The 20,089-nt window shown below is 50.2% G+C and overlaps 1 protein-coding gene across 2 annotated transcripts in view; it reads right to left on the minus strand.

Moving 5' to 3' along the window:
• Positions 1-19,705, minus strand: part of PPP2R5B (protein phosphatase 2 regulatory subunit B'beta) — a 46,316-nt gene extending 26,611 nt beyond the window's left edge. Inside the window, exons 1-5 of one of the 2 annotated variants that reach the window (XM_075569912.1) lie at positions 18,252-19,705; positions 17,003-17,335; positions 13,338-13,534; positions 9,745-9,846; positions 8,752-8,844 (exon numbers count right to left, since the gene is read on the minus strand). In XM_075569912.1, the coding sequence (XP_075426027.1) occupies positions 8,752-8,844; positions 9,745-9,846; positions 13,338-13,534; positions 17,003-17,195 (585 nt within the window). In that variant the 5' untranslated portion in view covers positions 17,196-17,335; positions 18,252-19,705. Of the gene's footprint in view, positions 1-8,751; positions 8,845-9,744; positions 9,847-13,337; positions 13,535-17,002; positions 17,336-17,668; positions 18,231-18,251 lie in introns of those variants that run through there. The other variant, XM_075569913.1, reaches the window with a different exon arrangement.
• Positions 19,706-20,089: the final 384 nt, after the last annotated feature.

Genomic DNA, 20,089 nt, shown 5'->3' on the forward strand with positions numbered 1-20,089 from the left:
GCGAGGGAGGGGGGCAGGAGAGCGGAGATCTCGAGGTCAGGAAGGGGTGTCCCGTGTGGAGAGGGAAAGTAAGAGGAGGGAGGTTGGATAGGGGGAGCATTAGAGGGGCGCTAGGGGGCACAGAGGCTACTCTCTACAAAATAAAACAACAACAAAAAAAAAAAACAATAAGGAATAAAGCCCAGCGCTAATAGGCGCCTAGGGAAAAGGTTACCCCCGTTAGAGCCGTGAGAGAAGGAGTTGGGGGGGCGCAAGAGGTTGCACAAAAGGCTGCAGAGGGGGAGAGTAGAACGGGAAGAAGGCCAGAACTGAAGGGCTGAAACGGTTTAGAGTTTTGGAAAGTAGTATAGAGAAGGTAGAGGGTGAGAGAGTAGAATATAGAGGTTCACTATGGTCTACACCAGAATTGGGAGGGGGGAAAATAAATAATAAAAATACTACATTTAAAAAAAAAAAAAAAAAAAATAATAATAATAATAATAAAAAAAAAAAAGCAATAATCAATAAAAATAAACTGCCCTATCAGGACAATAGTTCAGAGTTTGGAGGTTAGGTTTTAAGTTTGAGTTCCGCATAACTGCTGGCGGGGGGTGGGGGCGACCATCGCTCTGCCTGCAGGTATGTGCATCCGAGTCAGGAGATGGGGTAAGACCCAACTTTCTGGCAAAGTCCCGGCTGTCCGTGGCTGGCCTCAAGCGCCACGAGAGGGGACCAAAGGGGAGAGAGGTCAAGGAAGAACAGACTGCAGCCGGGCATTGAACCCGAGGTCCAGTAGGACCAATACGGTTCCTGTTATTTGTTTATGTGATATTTATATGTTACTTTCCCTCATGTTTCTTCCCCCCCCCACCCCAGCCCCATCAGGCGTTAGACGGATCCTGCCCGGAAAGTGCAAGCACCACGGTTCGCAAACCCATCAGGAGCACAGGGCCCGGGGTAAGAATATTTACGCCTATACACTCTATCTGCTCACACAACTGATATACATATGGCGGTAACCTTTATGTCACAAAACGCCAAAGGGCTCAATAGTCCGCACAAGTGGAGGATCGCCTTCACGGAGTTCAAAAGGAGAGGGGCTGAAGTGGTCTTTCTCCAGGAAACACACTTCAGTTCTAGACACAGCCCTAAATTTATGGACTCACACTTCCGTCAGTTTTTTCTAGCGTCAGGGCCGGAAAAAAAAGGAGGGGTAGCTATATTAATGCATAATAACACCCCATTCCAGGTAGAAAAGATCAAAAGGGACCCCGGGGGACGGTATATCGTGCTGGTTGGGCTCCTCAAACAGTCCAGAATCACATTGGCATGCATATATGCGCCGAGTGAAGGACAGACAGATTTCTTTAACGGTTTTTTTCAAAAGCTGCAGCAGTGGGCCGAGGGTCATATTGTACTGGGAGGGGACTTTAACTCGGTACTTAACCCGAAGGTCGATCGCTCGACATCCCAACAATCTATAAGGAAAGTGGGGAACGCCGCTCTCCTGAGGAGTCTAAGGCAAACTGGCCTAGTAGATATCTGGAGGGAGCAGCACCAAGGGGAACGCAGCTACTCCTTTTATTCCCACCCCCACGACAGTTACAGTAGGATTGACCACTTCTTTGTTTCGGGCAGAATGGTCCCACAAATATCCGACACAATCATACATGATATTACATGGTCGGACCATGCATCGATTGAGCTACGATGCACCCAAATTGGATCTGTCAGGCCGGGAGCAAATTGGAAGCTAAACGAATCAATGATTAAAATTACGGAAATACAAAAAAAAGTCAAAACTGAGCTATCAGCCTACTTCAGGATAAATAGTGGTAGTGTGGTTTCCCAATCTATGTTATGGGAGGCTCATAAAGCCACCATCCGGGGGGTCTTGATCAGTATCGCTGCAAGTAGAAAAAAGAAAAAGGAGGCCAAATTAACGCAGCTCTATAAAAGGTTACATGAGCTCTCTACACTACATAACCGGACAGGTAGAGAGGACACCCTTAAGGTGTTGAAGGATGTCAGGATTGAACTGAACCTTCTCCTTACCTCCAGGGCCGAGAAAGACATGAGTTGGACTCAGAGGAAATTTTATGAGAAAGCTAACAAACCGGACACTATGCTGGCTACCAGACTCCGAAACCGGAAACCAAATTATAATATTCAATCTATCAAAACGAGTGGGGGCCAGTGTTCCTCAAATCCTAAAGTGATAGTGGGGGAGTTCGCGAAATTTTACGCACAGCTATACAATGGGGAGAAGGTGGTTCACAATGCAAGGACAAGTAGTAAGCTACGGAAATTCCTGGCAGACGCGGCCTTGCCACAATTGACCAGATTGGAGCGAGAGGCATTACAGAGCGACTTTACGAGGGAGGAATTGGAGGCGGTAGTAAAAAACTTAAAAGCGTCAAAAGCCCCGGGCCCGGATGGGTTCTCCAATCTGTACTATAAAAAATTTATTGCAGTTCTGGCTCCTCACATGCTCCAGTTATTCAATGGAGTGTTAGCAGGAGAGCCCTTCCCGGGGCAGATGCTCCAGGCGTCAATTTCAGTAATTCATAAAGAGGACAAAGATCCCACTAGCTGCCAGAGTTACAGGCCCATATCGTTAATAAATACAGATGTTAAAATCTATTCTAAATTACTGGCCAATAGATTAAATATAATCCTGCCGAGGCTTATCCACCCGGATCAAGTTGGCTTTATTAGAAATAGACAAGCGGCCGACAACACTAGAAGGGTTGTTGATATCATAGACTATATAGGAGCCAAGGAGATCCGAAGTGTGGCCCTAAGCCTAGATGCGGAAAAGGCCTTTGACAGGATTGATTGGCCATACCTGGAGTCCACGCTTGGAGCATTTGGGTTTGGGGGTATATTCCAACAGGCAGTCAAGGCTTTGTACACGGCACCAACTGCTAGGGTGGTCCACCAAGGATACCCATCAGATCCTTTTCCAATTAGAAGCGGCACGAGGCAGGGGTGTCCGCTTTCGCCCTTGCTCTTCGCCCTATGCATCGAACCGCTCGCAGCGCAAATTCGGAACAACGCTGATATCTCTGGGGTGCAAATCCACTCACAGGAGCACAAAGTGGCTTTGTACGCAGATGACATCATTCTAACCCTTACTAAGCCGCTCGTCTCGCTACCCAATCTGTTCGAGCTTCTAGAGCGGTTTGCCCAGATCTCAGGCTTTAAAATAAATCAATCCAAATCAGAGGCCTTAAGCCTCAATATGCCAAGAGAGATGGAGAAGCTGATAGAACTCAATTTTGGGTTTAGATGGTGCCCTTCCTCCATGAAGTACCTAGGAGTGCAGATCACAAAACAGATAAGCTCCTTATATTCGGCTAACTATCCCAAACTGCTGAGGATTCTAAAAAAAGAGCTGCAGGATTGGAAGGCATATGGTATTTCCTGGCTAGGGAGGATCTATAGCGTCAAGATGAACGTCCTTCCCCGGATTCTATACCTGTTCCAAACTCTCCCAATTCCCGTGGTAAGAGCGGATATCGCAGGGCTCCAAAAATCAATATCCCAATTTATTTGGAATGGTAGAAAACCACGGATTAGAGTAAAGACGATGCAGAAAGCCAAGGAAGCTGGTGGCCTAGCGGTGCCGAGTGTTATATCCTACTACAAAGCGGCACAATTGTGCCAAATTACGCAATGGCACGGTGACCCTGAGCTGCGGCGATGGGTGGCACTGGAGAGGGAGGTGTGCGCCCCGCTGGAGCTCATGGACCTGATCTGGTACCCGAGGAAACGGGTGAGGGATGTTCTCATTCCATTGACCTCTGTACTCAACTCACTCTCAGTCTGGGAGGCTTCCAAAGATAACAGCTCATTGACCTCCAAACATACTCTGATGGCACCTTTATATGGCAACCCGGACTTTGCTCCTGGTCTGACAGATAAGAGCTTCCCGCTCTGGCGTAAATCAGGGGTTAGACGGTTGAAGGACCTGGAGGTTAAGGGAAAGATCAAATCCTTCGAATCATTACAGTCGGAAACAGGCATTCCTAACACGGATTTTATGAAATACCTCCAGGTCAGGGCATATTATAAAGCACACACGGGGAGGCCACCGCTGACGAATTTTGAAAAGCTCTGTGTGCGCGGGACAGGCACGCGGGGACTGATCTCTGCCTTATACAGAGAGGTGGTGAATACGGACACAGACAGGACAGTCAAATCCCGTTTCATGACTCAATGGGAAGAGGATCTTCAGGGCCAACTAGAGGACGAGGACTGGGCCGAGGTATTTAAGGCCGCGGCCACTAGCTCCATCTGCACAACATTGAAGGAGAATTCGTATAAAGTATTACTACGGTGGTATCTCACCCCAGTTAGATTAGCTAAATTCAATCGGGGATTTTCTCCGCTCTGCCCCAGGCAGTGCGGGGAACAAGGGGATCTGGTTCACATGTTGTGGTCTTGCCCGAAAATAGTGCCGATCTGGACCCAGATCCGAGATTGGCTGCAGAGGATCTTTTTGGGGCTCAGAATCCAGCTGGACCCGTGGCTGTTTTTGTTAGGTAAACCTACGAATGAGGTATCTCGGTCGGGTAACAAGCTGATAGCACACTTTGCCACCGCTATGCGGTGCGAGACCGCAGCACTGTGGAATCAGAATGCGATTCCTTCTATAGACAAAATCAGGAACAGAATTTGGTTCATTTGCCGAATGGAGAAGTTAACGAGTTTAGTTAACGATTCGGCCGATAAATTCGAAAAAGTCTGGTCATTGTGGTTGGCCCAGACCGATATTCAGGGGATGAATGAGGCCACAATATGGCTTTGATAGATGTAAGTGGGTTCTCCTTGGATGATGGACGGGGAGCTACTCGGGACGTTCGGACGGCAGGGCTTCCCCAGGGCAGTAGTACTATCCCAACTGGAACGAAGTTGAGTTGCGGCAGCAGATCGGGCGTAGGGTTCTCGGTGAAGAGATCAAGAGCTGAGCGATAACAGAGCCGGCGCAGGTCGTCGGATCATCATGTAGTAAGGGACTCGTCTACGCCTCTCCCTCCCTACCCCCCCTCCCGCTCTTTTCCCCCCCCATACTTCCCCGTAGTTGTTGTCTGTCTGTTAAGGTCTTGTCCTGTGGGTTTCCCCAACGTGCGTCCGTCATCTGTAGTTTGTCCTTGCAAGTAAAGTGTATACATGGAATTACTATCAACATAATGTAACCCTATGATTGTATGCACTAAAAACCAATAAAAACAAAGTTGAAAAAAAAATAAATAAAAAAAAAATAGCATCAATCTCAGATAGAGGAATGTACATTCAAAATGGCGGCGGCCCACGACCACGGATGCTAGCCTACTGCAAAACCAAAATGGCGTTGCTGAGAAAGAAATGAGTGTACACGGGATATAAGGACTTTTGCTCAAAATTAAGTGAACGTAGGGCTGAGAGCCCCAGTACAGCAAAATCGTGGTGAATACAACTCCTCGCTACCAGAAAATCTTTACTCAAGTTAAAGAGGGACAGCATTTCCCGTCCAGTTAAGAAGGACGGAGTTTCCCACCCAGTGCCTGTTGTGGATGCCGATTTCCTGGAGGGGCCCGGTCCAGTATAGCCCGATGTGTGCAGTATGGGTTGCCCTACATGTGGTCCCATGTTTATCGAACGATGGAGTCAATGATAAACTCTGCGCAAGGAAATGGGGACACGAGAGAAGCAGACGGTTCAGTCCCTGAACTCCCAGTGGAATTCGAGGTGCCTCCTCCCTATAACTGTCGTCCTGGATCGGTGGGGGGAGAACGAGAACCCGTGAGTTCTACCCCAGAGAGGATCAATGCCGTTCCTATCCCTACGGTTGCCGAGATGCTTCTTGAGACCCTTTCAGTGGGACGGCCAAAGGCCGATGTTACCCTGGAAGTGATTGCGGATTCACCTGAGGATCCGCCTTTGACGGAGCCTGAAGACCCGCCCGGTGTGGCTTGTCCTGTTGCTGTTGGAGCTTGTATGGCTGCCAGCCAGCCTATCAATGGAGTCTCTTTTCTCCCTCCTATGGGGAGATGCCTGGTGGCTACCGTGTTGCGGGATTGTACCACTTATCCTGCTGCCCAAGAGACTGGAGTGATCTGCGCAGATGGAGTCTCGCGCCAACAGGTTTTGCTGCAGGATGGCGCCCAGAAGTTGGTATGACTCGCATGGTTTCTAGCACATGGGGTAATATGAAACAGTGGTGGGGGGGAGGCCCTATGAATTCTGAGGAGAAAAATGAGGCCTATATATGGCACACTAAGGAACTAGACGATGTACAATGGGACATGGCTATAGCTGAGCTTCCCAAAGAGGAGTCTTCAGTATGGGTTCTACACGGTGCTCCGATGGGCCATAAGCTAACATGGCTGAGTCAGGCTGATCGTATGATCCGGGAACGGGCCAAGGAGACCCGGGATTATGAATACCCCTATGTTCACGGAGATACTATGGTTATAGTAGATACGTTCAGGAAACATTGGTTACAGTGTAAAACTAAGGCTCACATGTCTTAGCATTGGGCATGCCCTGCTTGGCGAGACTCAGGACAGAGTAGATAAAATAGTGAGAATATGGCACATTGGTCGGAGCATTTACAAAAACCGGGTGGAATATACAGACAAAAGGGGGCTAATCGGGTTCATTATGTAGAAGTACCTGAAGGTAAGGGTGGTAAGGTTAGGAATCCCGATCCAGCTCCTTACTGGTAGTCTGAGGGTTACTATCCACCGTAACTACCCTGCTAAAAGTTTGCAATGAAATCCAGTGTGGAATGGAACGGGGACAACTCACTGGTGCAGTATTCCTAGATTTTGCAAAGGCTTTTGACACAGTTGATCATGCTATCCTGCTTAACAAACTCCAGTGCTCTGGAATAGGGAAGCATGCTTTAAACTGGTTTCAGTCCTACCTATCAGGTAGATCCCAACATGTGTCCATCTCAGGCTCTAACTCCAACCCCCTGGATATCACCTGTGGTGTCCCGCAAGGCTCTGTTCTGGGGCCCCTACTCTTCTCAGTGTTCATTAATGATCTTCCCACAGCTTGTAAGGAAGCCTCAATACACATGTATGCAGATGACACAATCCTATATGCACACAGCCATAGCCTCTCTGACCTTCAACACATACTTCAGTCTGACTTTTTGAGACTCGAAAACTGGATTTCTCAAAACAAACTGTTTTTAAACACTGACAAGACTGTAACAATGGTATTTGGGATGAAGACTAAATTTGTAAAGCTTCCAGTGACTGAGCTCCTGATTAGAACCAACGCTAACACCACCCTAACACCTGTCACTAGTTTTAAATACCTGGGCTTATGGTTTGACTCCCACTTAACATTCGGGATGCACATTGATACCCTGACAACCAAGACCTACGCCAAACTAGGGGTACTTTACAGGATCAAATCCTCCCTAAGTCTCCTGGTCAGAAAGCGTATCGCACAGCAGATGCTAATGCCAATTATTGACTATGGAGACATAGTATATGGCTCGGCACCTCAAACCCACCTTAGCAAACTTGACACCCTCTACAATTCAATTTGTCGTTTTGTTCTCCAATGCAACTACAACACACATCACTGCGAAATGCTCAAAGAACTAGATTGGTCAACACTAGAGTCTAGGCGCAAAGTTCACCTTTCCTGTCTTGCCTTTAAATTCTTCATGGGCAAGCTACCCAGCTACTTGAACAAGATCCTCATCCCTACCACATGCAGCACTTATCACCTGAGATCAGACTCCAAAAGACTATTCATGGTCTCAAGGCTCAACAAAGTATCCGGATGTTCCTCCTCCTCTTACCGTGCACCCCAAAACTGGAACAACCTACCAGAGACTCTCACATCCACCACCAGTTTAAGTTCTTTCAAATCTAAGGCTGTCTCACATTTTAACCTGGTCTGTAACTGTTTCATACGCTCATACAGTAATATATATTTTCTTTAACTGTGCACGCAATGTCTTGTATATAATGTATACCCTGTTCATTTATGTAACTGTACTTGTAACCATGTATTATTTGTTTTACTCTGTGCCCAGGACATACTTGAAAACGAGAGGTAACTCTCAATGTATTACTTCCTGGTAAAATATTTTATAAATAAATAAATAAATAAGCTAGCAAATATCTCATCTGGGTCAGGTGTTATTATACCAATATTCATACCCTCAGTATCTACGTATGTTCTAACCCAGCGGTGCGCAAACTGGGGGGCGCGAGACTGCCGACGGGGGGCGCGGGGTTTACAGAGGCCCCGCGCGCTTCCCGAAGGCACTTAAATTAAGTGCCGGGGGAGCTGCAGGGCCCCTGTAAACCTTACTTACCTTGGCTTTGGTGGCCTCCTTCCTGCGTCGCCATGGCAACGTGGCGTCAGGTCATGTGACGTCACGTTGCTATGGCAACGTAACGTTGTGACGCCGGAGCGCAGGAATAGTGGGGGTTAAGGGGGGGGGGGCGCGGGAGTGAGGGGACCGCCGGCAGGGGGCGCAGGGAAAAACGTTTGCGACCCCCTGTTCTAACCAATTACCTCTGGGAACGGAAAATTACTGTGCCTTGTTCCTGTAGCCATTTCCATGTTCCTTTTGAATTAAGGGGTACTGCCATATATATACACACACACACACACACACACACACACACACACACACACACACACACACACACACACACACACACACACACACACACACACACACACACACACACACACAACACACACACACACACACACACACACTTTAGATGTATACGCACACACACCCACCATCAGGACAAACTTCTGGTCCACGTATCTCTTTGCCAGAGAGGGCTGGAAATCCTGACTCTCCAGGAAACGGAGGAAGAATTCATATACCAACTGTCAAGAGAAGCAGGAGAGAGGGGAGCAAGACGGGAGAGATAGGGAGGGAGAGAGGTGAGCAAGAGAGGAGAGAAGATAGGGAGGAAGAAAGAGGATAGGGGTGAAGGAAAGAAGATAGGGAGGAAGATAGGGGAGCGAGAGAGGGGAAGACGGGATAGAGAAGGAGAAGAGGGAGAGACAGATAAGAGAAGGAAACGGAGAGAAGATGATAGAGAGAAATATAGAAACAGAAGAAGGGAGAAGAGAAGATGGAAAGGGAATAGAGAGGAGAAGAGAAGATGGGAAGAGTAGGGAGGAGAAGGAAGAGAAGGAAAAGAAGAAGATGGGAAGGGATGAGAAGACGGAAAGAGAAGAAGGAAAGGGAAGACGGGAAGGGAAGATGGGAAGGGAAGACGGGAAGGGAAGACGGGAAGGGATGAGAAGATGGGAAGAGAAGATGGGAAGAGAAGATGGGGAGGGATGAGAAAAAGGGAAGAGAAGATGGGAAGGGATGAGAAAATGGGAAGAGAAGATGGGAAGGGATGAGAAAATGGGACGAGAAGATGGGAAGGGATGAGAAAATGGGAAGAGAAGATGGGAAGGGATGAGAAAATGGGAAGAGAAGATGGGAAGGGATAAGAAAATGGGAAGATAAGATGGGGAGGGATGAGAAAATGGGAAGAGAAGATGGGAAGAGTAGAGAGAGAGAATAAAGAAAGTGAAAGAAGTGAATGAATTAAATAGGGAGGGAGAGAAAACGAGGGAGAGAGAGAGAATGTGAGGGAAGAGGAGAAAGAAAAGAGAGAGTGGTTATTATCCGAGGGGATGCGGTGTGCAGAGATTCCAGGAGAAGCAAAGCAGTGAGGAATCCCAGTGCAGCGCAGCCTCGTTCTGCACTGAATATGGATGCACTTATACCTGCATATGGGGCCATGACGGCTCAAAATTCGGCTCATCTTCCTCAGGGTCAAATTCTGGGTTATCAGTGGGTGGCAGCGTCCGAAATATATTCACTGAGATCTGAGGGAGAGAAGGGGACATGTAATGACAACGGTGGCAGGAAAATAATGGGAAATAGCCACGCTCCCCCACCCCATCCAACTGGGAAACAGCCACGCTCCCCCACCCCATCCAACTGGGAAACAGCCACGCTCCCCCACCCCATCCAACTGGGAAACAGCCACGCTCCCCCACCCCATCCAACTGGGAAACAGCCACGCTCCCCCACCCATCCAACTGGGAAACAGCCACGCTCCCCCACCCCATCCAACTGGGAAACAGCCACGCTCCCCCACCCCATCCAACTGGGAAACAGCCACGCTCCCCCACCCCATCCAACTGGGAAACAGCCACGCTCCTCTACCCCATCCAACTGGGAAACAGCCACGCTTCCCCACCCCATCCAACTGGGAAACAGCCACGCTCCCCCACCCTATCCAACTGGGAAACAGCCACGCTCCCCCAACCATCCAACTGGGAAACAGCCACGCTCCCCCAACCATCCAACTGGGAAACAGCCACGTTCCCCCACCCCATCCAACTGGGAAACAGCCACGCTCCTCCACCCCATCCAACTGGGAAACAGCCACGCTCCCCCACCCCATCCAACTGGGAGAAGAGGGCAGCCAAAAAGTTCAAAATTAACGTGGTTTATTGAGACATGAAGTACAGAGGAAAAGGACCTACACGTCTCCCGAGAAGGTCCCTTCCCTCTGGACTACACGTCTCCCGAGAAGGTCCCTTCCCTCTGTACTACACGTCTCCCGAGAAGGTCCCTTCCCTCTGTACTACACGTCTCCCGAGAAGGTCCCTTCCCTCCGTACTACACGTCTCCCGAGAAGGTCCCTTCCCACTGTACTACACGTCTCCCGAGAAGGTCCCTTCCCTCCGTACTACACGTCTCCCGAGAAGGTCCCTTCCCTCCGTACTACACGTCTCCCGAGAAGGTCCCTTCCCTCTGTACTACACGTCTCCCGAGAAGGTCCCTTCCCTCTGTACTACACGTCTCCCGAGAAGGTCCCTTCCCTCCGTACTACACGTCTCCCGAGAAGGTCCCTTCCCTCCGTACTACACGTCTCCCGAGAAGGTCCCTTCCCTCTGTACTACACGTCTCCCGCGAAGGTCCCTTCCCTCCGTACTACACGTCTCCCGAGAAGGTCCCTTCCCTCCGTACTACACGTCTCCCGCGAAGGTCCCTTCCCTCCGTACTACACGTCTCCCGCGAAGGTCCCTTCCCTCTGTACTACACGTCTCCTGCGAAGGTCCCTTCCCTCTGTACTACACGTCTCCCGAGAAGGTCCCTTCCCTCCGTACTACACGTCTCCCGAGAAGGTCCCTTCCCTCCGTACTACACGTCTCCAGCGAAGGTCCCTTCCCTCCGTATTACACGTCTCCCGCGAAGGTCCCTTCCCTCCGTACTACACGTCTCCAGAGAAGGTCCCTTCCCTCTGTATTACACGTCTCCCGCGAAGGTCCCTTCCCTCCGTATTACATGTCTCCCGAGAAGGTCCCTTCCCTCTGTATTACACGTCTCCAGAGAAGGTCCCTTCCCTCTGTATTAAACGTCTCCCGCGAAGGTCCCTTCCCTCCGTATTACACGTCTCCCGAGAAGGTCCCTTCCCTCTGTATTACACGTCTCCACGAGAAGGTCCCTTCCCTCTGTATTACACTTCTCCCGAGAAGGTCCATTCCCTCTGTATTACACATCTCCCGAGAAGGACCCTTCCCTCCGTATTACACGTCTCCCGAGAAGGTCCCTTCCCTCTGTACTAGACGTCTCCCGAGAAAGTCCCTTCCCTCCGTACTACACGTCTCCCGAGAAGGTCCCTTCCCTCCGTACTACATGTGTCACTCATAGCTCCCTTCTGTCTGTGTCACCCTGCGGGGGGGAGGGACAGACTCATAGCTCCCTTCTGTCTGTGTCACTGTGTCACCCTGCAGGGGGGAGGGACAGACTCATAGCTCCCTTCAGTCTGTGTCACTGTGTCACCCTGCAGGGGGAGGGACAGACTCATAGCTCCCTTCTGTATGTGTCACTCTGCGGGGGGAGGAACAGGCTCATAGCTCCCTTCTGTCTGTGTCACTGTGTCACCCTGCGGGGGGAGGGACAGATTCATAGCTCCCTTCTGTCTGTGTCACTGTGTCACCCTGCAGGGGGAGGGACAGACTCATAGCTCCCTTCTGTCTGTGTCACTGTGTCACCCTGCGGGGGGAGGGACAGGCTCATAGCTCCCTTCTGTCTGTGTCACCCTGCGGGGGGAGGGACAGACTCATAGCTTCTTTCTGTCTGTGTCACTGTGTCACCCTGCGGAGGGAGGGACAGACTCATAGCTCCCTTCTGTCTGTGTCACTGTGTCACCCTGCGGAGGGGAGGGACAGACTCATAGCTCCCTTCTGTCTGTGTCACTGTGTCACCCTGCGGGGGGGGGGGGGGGGGGCAGACACATAGGTCCCTTCTGTCTGTGTCACTGTGTCACCCTGCAGTGGGGAGGGACAGACTCATAGCTCCCTTCTGTCTGTGTCACTGTGTCACCCTGCGGGGGGGACAGACTCATAGCTCCCTTCTGTCTGTGTCACTGTGTCACCCTGCAGGGGGAGGGACAGACTCATAGCTCCCTTCTGTATGTGTCACTGTGTCACCCTGCGGGGGGAGGAACAGGCTCATAGCTCCCTTCTGTCTGTGTCACTGTGTCACCCTGCGGGGGGAGGGACAGATTCATAGCTCCCTTCTGTCTGTGTCACTGTGTCACCCTGCAGGGGGAGGGACAGACTCATAGCTCCCTTCTGTCTGTGTCACCCTGCGGGGGGAGGGACAGACTCATAGCTTCTTTCTGTCTGTGTCACTGTGTCACCCTGCAGGGGGAGGGACAGGCTCATAGCTCTCTTCTGTCTGTGTCACCCTGCGGGGAGAGGGACAGGCTCATAGCTCCTTCTGTCTGTGTCACTGTGTCACCCTGCGGGGGGAGGGACAGACTCATAGCTCCCTTCTGTCTGTGTCACTGTGTCACCCTGCGGGGGGAGGGACAGACTCATAGCTCCCTTCTGCCTGTGTCACTGTGTCACCCTGCGGGGGGGAGGGACAGACTCATAGCTCCCTTCTGTCTGTGTCACGGTGTCACCCTGCGGGGGGGGGCAGACTCATAGCTCCCTTCTGTCTGTGTCACTGTGTCACCCTGCGGGGGGAGGGACAGACTCATAGCTCCCTTCTGCCTGTGTCACTGTGTCACCCTGCAGGGGGGAGGGACAGACTCATAGCTCCCTTCTGTCTGTGTCACTGTGTCACCCTGCGGGGGGAGGGACAGACTCATAGCTCCCTTCTGTCTGTGTCAGGTTTCACCCTGCGGGGGGAGGGACAGACTCATAGCTCCCTTCTGTCTGTGTCACTGTGTCACCCTGCGGTGGGAGGAACAGACTCATAGCTCCCTTCTGTCTGTGTCACTGTGTCACCCTGCGGGGGGAAGGACAGACTCATAGCTCCCTTCTGCCTGTCACCGTGTCAGCATGTCACTCACCATCTTGATGACCTCAGGGTACACTGGCTCTATCAGGACGCCCCTATTAGTTGCGATACATTCCACCAGCTCATTGAGTGCTGCCCGCTTAATCTCTTTGCCTTTGAGATCAGCCACACAATCCATGAAGTGGAAGATGACCGAGCATTGTTGCAGCTTCTTACAGAACAAGTCATGGAGCTCGGAGACCGGAACGTCTGCGGGAAGTAGGGACAATCCCACTTAGCACACACAGAAAAATACCATTAACCACGTCCCTGTCATCAGGTCACTTTGCTCCTAAGTGGGACTGACCCTTCAACCCATTAACCACGTCCCTGTCATTAGGTCACTTTGCCCCTATGTGGGACTGACCCTTCAACCCATTAAACACGTCCCTGTCATTAGGTCACTTTGCTCCTACGTGGGACTGACCCTTCAACCCATTAAACATGTCCCTGTCATTAGGTCACTTTGCTCCTACGTGGGACTGACCCTTCAACCCATTACACACGTCCCTGTCATTAGGTCACTTTGCTCCTACGTGGGACTGACCCTTCAACCCATTAAACATGTCCCTGTCATCAGGTCACTTTGCTCCTAAGTGGGACTGACCCTTCAACCCATTAACCACATCCCTGTCATTAGGTCACTTTGCCCCTATGTGGGACTGACCCTTCAACCCATTAAACACGTCCCTGTCATTAGGTCACTTTGCTCCTACGTGGGACTGACCCTTCAACCCATTAAACATGTCCCTGTCATTAGGTCACTTTGCTCCTACGTGGGACTGACCCTTCAACCCATTACACACGTCCCTGTCATTAGGTCACTTGGCTCCTACGTGGGACTGACCCTTTAACCCATCAAACACAACCCTGTAATTAGGTCACTTTGCTCCTACATGGGACTGACCCTTTAACCCATTAAACACGTCTCTGTCATTAGGTCACTTTGCTCCTATGTGGGACTGACCCTTCAACCCATTAAATACGTCCCTGTCATTAGGTCACTTTGCTCCTACGTGGGACTGACCATTTAACCCATTAAACACGTCCCTGTCATTAGGTCACTTTGCTGCTAAGTGGGACTGACCCTTCAACCCATTACACACGTCCCTGTCATTGGGTCACTTTGCTCCTACGTGGGACTGACCCTTTAACCCATTAAACACATCCCTGTCATTAGGTCACTTTGCTCCTACGTGGGACTGACCCGTTAACCCATTAAACACATCCCTGTCATTAGGTCACTTTGCCCCTACGTGGGACTGACCCTTTAACCCTTTAAACACGTCACAGTCGTTAGGTCACTTTGCTCCTACGTGGGACTGACCCTTTAACCCATTAAACACCGCACTGCCATTAGGTCACTTTGTGTATAGATATATAAGTATTAGGGTGCACATTAGGTCACTTTGTGTATAGATATATAAGTATTAGGGTGCACATTGTGTATAGATATATAAGTATTAGAGTGCACATTACCGCACATAGAATACACGTAAGAATGAAGAAGTGATAAAAAAGAGACAACAGTGGAAACATGAAAGTATGCACAGGGAAATAAGGGGAGAAAGAGAGTGGTGGGGAGAGGGGGAGAGTTGTGGGGGGGAGGGAGGGGAGAGTGGTAGGGGAGAGAGAGAGGGAGTGGATGATGGAGAGAAAGAAAGGGAGGGGGGAAGAGACTGGTGGCGGGGGAGGGAGGGGCAGAGTGGTAGGGGGAGAGAGAGAGGGAGTGGATGATGGAGAGAAAGAAAGGGAGGGGGGAAGAGGCTGGTGGCGGGGGAGGGAGGGGCAGAGTGGATGATGGAGAGAAAGAAAGAGGGAGAGAGAGTGGAAGTCAGACTGAGAAAGAGAGAAGGTGGGAAATGAGGAAAGTGAAAGAGTGACTAAGAGGGAGAGAGAGAGAAGAAACACACATCAGAGAGAGACACACACAGGGGACAGTCCCTACAGAGACCTGTAGCCAAGGACACCCTCAGAGTGTCACTGTCACCCATGCCAGAGTGTCACCGTCACTTATCCTGCCGACCAGAACCGATCTGCACAATAACTATCTCTATACACTGATAATGAACACACTGCACTATATAATGAGGCAGAGTATCTACAACAATGATAATGAATATGCCGCACTGTATAAAAATGCTGGGTATCTCTATTTCCATCATTCAATAGGTTAATGAGCATATAGGACAGCAGGAAGGTTGGAGACAGTGTGAGAAAGAGAGAGAAAGGAGGGAGAGAGAGAAAGATTAAAGCAGAGAGGGTTCAGTCTCCTGCAGAGACGGTCTGGGGGATGCTAATGTGATGTGATTAGATAGAGGTATTGATCTGAGGAAGAGCATCAGAGAGAGAGAAGGAGGGGGGAGAGAGAGAGGAGGAGGGGGAGAGAGAGGAGGGGGGAGAGGAGCGGGGAGAGGAGGGGGGAGAGAGAGAGAGGAGGGGTGGAGAGGAGGGGGGAGAGGGGGGGGATGAGAAGGAGACAGGAGAAAGAGGGAGAGAGTGAGCAGAGAGAGGAGGGGAAAGGAAGGGAAGGAGAGTGAGAGAGAAGTGGGAGAGATATAGATGAAGGAGGGAGATAGAGAAGGAATGTGAGGGAGAGGAGATGGACTGAGAGAGATCTCAGCTATAACACACATGGTTATCCCCACCCCTCCATGTTAAATACACTGTAGCTATAACACACAGGTTATCCCCACCCCTCCATGTTATATACACTGTAGCTATAACACACAGGGTTATCCCCACCCCTCCATGTTATATACACTGTAGCTATAACACACAGGGTTATCCCCACCCCTCCATGTTATATACACTGTAGCTATAACACACAGGGTTATCCCCACCCCTCCATGTTATATACACTGTAGCTATAACACACAGGGTTATCCCCACCCCTCCATGTTATATACACTGTAGCTATAACACACAGGTTTATCCCCACCCCTCCATGTTATATACACTGTAGCTATAACACACAGGGTTATCCCCACCCCTCCATGTTATATACACTGTAGCTATAACACACAGGGTTATCCCCACCCCTCCATGTTATAGACACTGTAGCTATAACACACAGGGTTATCCCCACCCCTCCATGTTATATACACTGTAGCTATGACACAGAGTTATCTCCACCCCTCCATGTTATATACACTGCAGCTATAACACACAGGGTTATCCCCACCCCTCCATGTTATATACACTGTAGCTATAACACACAGGTTTATCCCCACCCCTCCATGTTATATACACTGTAGCTATGACACAGGGTTATCCCCACCCCTCCATGTTATATACACTGTAGCTATAACACACAGGGTTATCCCCACCCCTCCATGTTATATACACTGCAGCTATAACACACAGGGTTATCCCCACCCCTCCATGTTATATACACTGTAGCTATAACACACAGGGTTATCCCCACCCCTCCATGTTATATACACTGTAGCTATAACACACAGGTTTATCCCCACCACTCCATGTTATATACACTGTAGCTATAACACACATGTTCATCCCCACCCCTCCATGTTAAATACACTGTAGCTATAACACACAGGGTTATCCCCACCCCTACATGTTATATGCACTGTAGCTATGACACAGGTTTATCCTCACCCTCCCAGGTTACATACACCTCAGGGGTGTGATATATGTACACACAATTACACACACCTTTCAGGGAGGGTAGTGGCGTCAGTTCTTGCTGCTTGCTTTGATAGCGGAACTGGGAGGAGCTGTGTGACCGGCGCTGACGTGAGCGGCGGAGGGAGCGGCGGGAGAACCCGTCCACCTTATCCGCAGCCAGGACAGGGGATAGACCCGGGGAGGACGGGCTGGTGGGGGTGACAGGAAGCTTGGTGTCCATGGTGCACGAGGGCGGCAGCGAGGCTTTGACTTCCGGGGAGCGGAGAAATGAAGAAGAGGAGTTGACTGGGACAGCCTAGTAATTTAGGCCCAGGAGGGTCGTCGTTGAACCAGGACCAGCCATCGGGGCGGAAGAGGGGGCTGGAATGAGGAGGAATGCAGTATGAGTCAAAATTTACCGACTGTTAGGCCGTCATATTTATTCTAGGCCTCAGCATGTCATAGGTCACAACATATGCTCATTATGAACTAGGCCTTAATATACGCTAGGCTTCATTATGAGTTGGGCCTCAACATACGCTAGTCTTTATTATGAGCTAGGCCTCAATTTACATTAAGCTTCATTATGAGCAAGGCCTCAATATACGTTAGGCTTCATTATGAGATTGGCCTCAGTGTCTTACGAAAGGCCTCAATACAAATGACAGACCTCAATATATCAGACTGGCCTCATAAACGTTAGCAAGTACTGACCTACAGAATGTCTCTAACTCTCCCTCCTGGAGCTTCCCTCGTTACTTTTGTCCCCTCTTGAGTCCGTTCCCTTTTAACGAACCCAACAAATCCAACCAGATGGGAGAAAGAGTCGTCAACAGCGACGAAATCCCCCCAATTCCACCATTCGGAAATTAAACTTAAAGAGGCCACGCAGAAATTCCAGAGTATAGGGTTTTTGGGCATAAATATTCAAAATGAACGTGTCACAGTGAACATTCACCAGTAAAATGGCGTAGGCTCTTATAGGTTCGCATAGAAATCGACAGAGACTCTTTTTGGGGTTTAAAAATGGCAGCCAACTGTGGCCTGTCTGTTACGCAGCCTTTGTGGAGAGAAAAGGGAGCTGTCCGCACATCTCAAATCCCGCTAACTAGGAGCGGTGCCACAGCCATTAAGACAGACACCATGTTTTCACGCCAATCGTTGGCAAGCCTCTAACGGCATGTCCGCCTGATTAATTTGGGGGGTTTTGAATTAAAAAAAACAGCCGTTTCCCTCAGATTTCCCACAGGGGGATAAGGAAGGGGAGGAAATATATAGGATTTGTAAGATCACTCACAGAGCTGGAACTAGCAAGGGGCGGGCAGTCTGCAGCCTGGCATGGGGCGGGCAGTCTGCAGCCCGGCAAGGGGAGGGCGGTCTGCAGGTTTGTAGCCCGGTAAGGCGCAGGCGGGTGGGCGGTCTGCAGGTTTGTAGCCCGGTAAGATGCAGGCGGGCGGTCTGCAGGTTTGTAGCCCGGTAAGACGCAGGCAGGCGGGCGGTCTGCAGGTTTGTAGCCCGGTAAGACGCAGGCAGGCGGGCGGTCTGCAGGTTTGTAGCCCGGTAAGACGCAGGCGGGCGGTCTGCAGGTTTGTAGCCCGGTAAGACGCAGGCAGGCGGGCGGTCTGCAGGTTTGTAGCTCGGTAAGACGCAGGCGGGCAGTCTGCAGGTTTGTAGCCCGATAAGATGCAGGCAGGCGGGCGGTCTGCAGGTTTGTAGCCCGGTAAGACGCAGGCGGGCGGTCTGCAGGTTTGTAGCCCAGTAAGACGCAGGCGGGCGGTCTGCAGCCCGGTAAGACGCAGGCGGGCGGTCTGCAGGTTTGTAGTCTGGTAAGGCGCAGTTTGGCGGGCGGTCTGCAGGTGTTTAGCCCGGTAAGGCGCAGGCGGGCGGTCTGCAGCGATATCTAGATGCTGGAATTCTTTCCTTTTGATTTTGCTGTTTTTACGAGGTCTGTAGGGAGTTTGTAGGATCAGGTGAAACAAGAAGTATAGGAAACTGGAATCCGTAGCAGAAGAAGGGGCAGACGGTCAGCTGAGCCAGGACGTTCCAGATGCTTTATAGGATTTCTTCCTTTTTATAGGATTTTGGCTAGCCTGCCATAACACTTCCCCCTCTCTTCAGCAACTGCAGGGTTAAAAGTCCTATTGCAAAAGAAAGCAAAATCCTGCTGGGTTACGGGGGATTTTCCTTTAAGGATTCCTCATTTTGATGGGGTTTTTTTCGTGAGGGTTCAGTGACCCCTCTCTCCCTCTTTATCCCTGTCCCACTCACCCAGCGAATATCGCTTTGCAGATACAAAATCTCCGCAACCTTCCCAGCTTTGCCCCGTGGGATTGGGCAGGAGAGAAATATAGGGGAATTGTAGGATTGCGTAGAAATAAGAAGCAACGAATCTTCTCCCGGGGATCTCTAATTATGCGAGATTTTGCAGGACGGCATTAAATAACCAGCGTGCACAGCTGGGACCCTCTGTGGGCAATGGGATTCTTCATTTAGGGTCTTCTGTCTTTATAGGGATTTTCTCAGGCCCACCTGACCCTCTTCTCTCCAAGCCTGTCCTTGATCCAGTTGGGCTGTGTTGCTCTGAAATAAAATGTCTGCAGCTTGCCTGCCTCCTAGGGATCTGGCGGTGAGATGCCTGTAGGGGATTTATAGGATTTTGTTGTTTTTTTTTCTCTATAACACCAGCTGTGCTTTATCTGAGGCTGCAGGATCAGTACAATGACAAAACCCAAACCTATTCCTCTCTCTCCCCCCCTACCCTTTCCCCCGCTGTCATGTGACCCCGGCCAAGCGATCTCATTGGTCCTTTAATTATAGGGTCTGCGTCACTGCTGGGGGGTGATGTCACCTCTCTATACAGCCATTGGTTGCAGTCATGCTGGATTTAAAGGGACAGCTGCCTGCGGTTTAATGGGGCTGCATGGAGAGGAAGCAGTGTGTGTGTGTGTTTGTATGTTTGTGTGTTTGTGTGTTTGTGTGTTTGTGCTTTTGCGTGTATATATATATATATATATGTGCGCATATAAAAAAAAATATACATATATATGTGAGTGTGTTTGTTTGTGTGCGTATATATATACATATATGTGTGTGTCCGTGTACATATATATATTTATATATATGTATGTGTGCACA

The sequence above is a fragment of the Ascaphus truei genome, chromosome 14 (genome assembly GCF_040206685.1).
Source record: "Ascaphus truei isolate aAscTru1 chromosome 14, aAscTru1.hap1, whole genome shotgun sequence".
NCBI classification, from domain to species: Eukaryota; Metazoa; Chordata; class Amphibia; order Anura; family Ascaphidae; genus Ascaphus; species Ascaphus truei.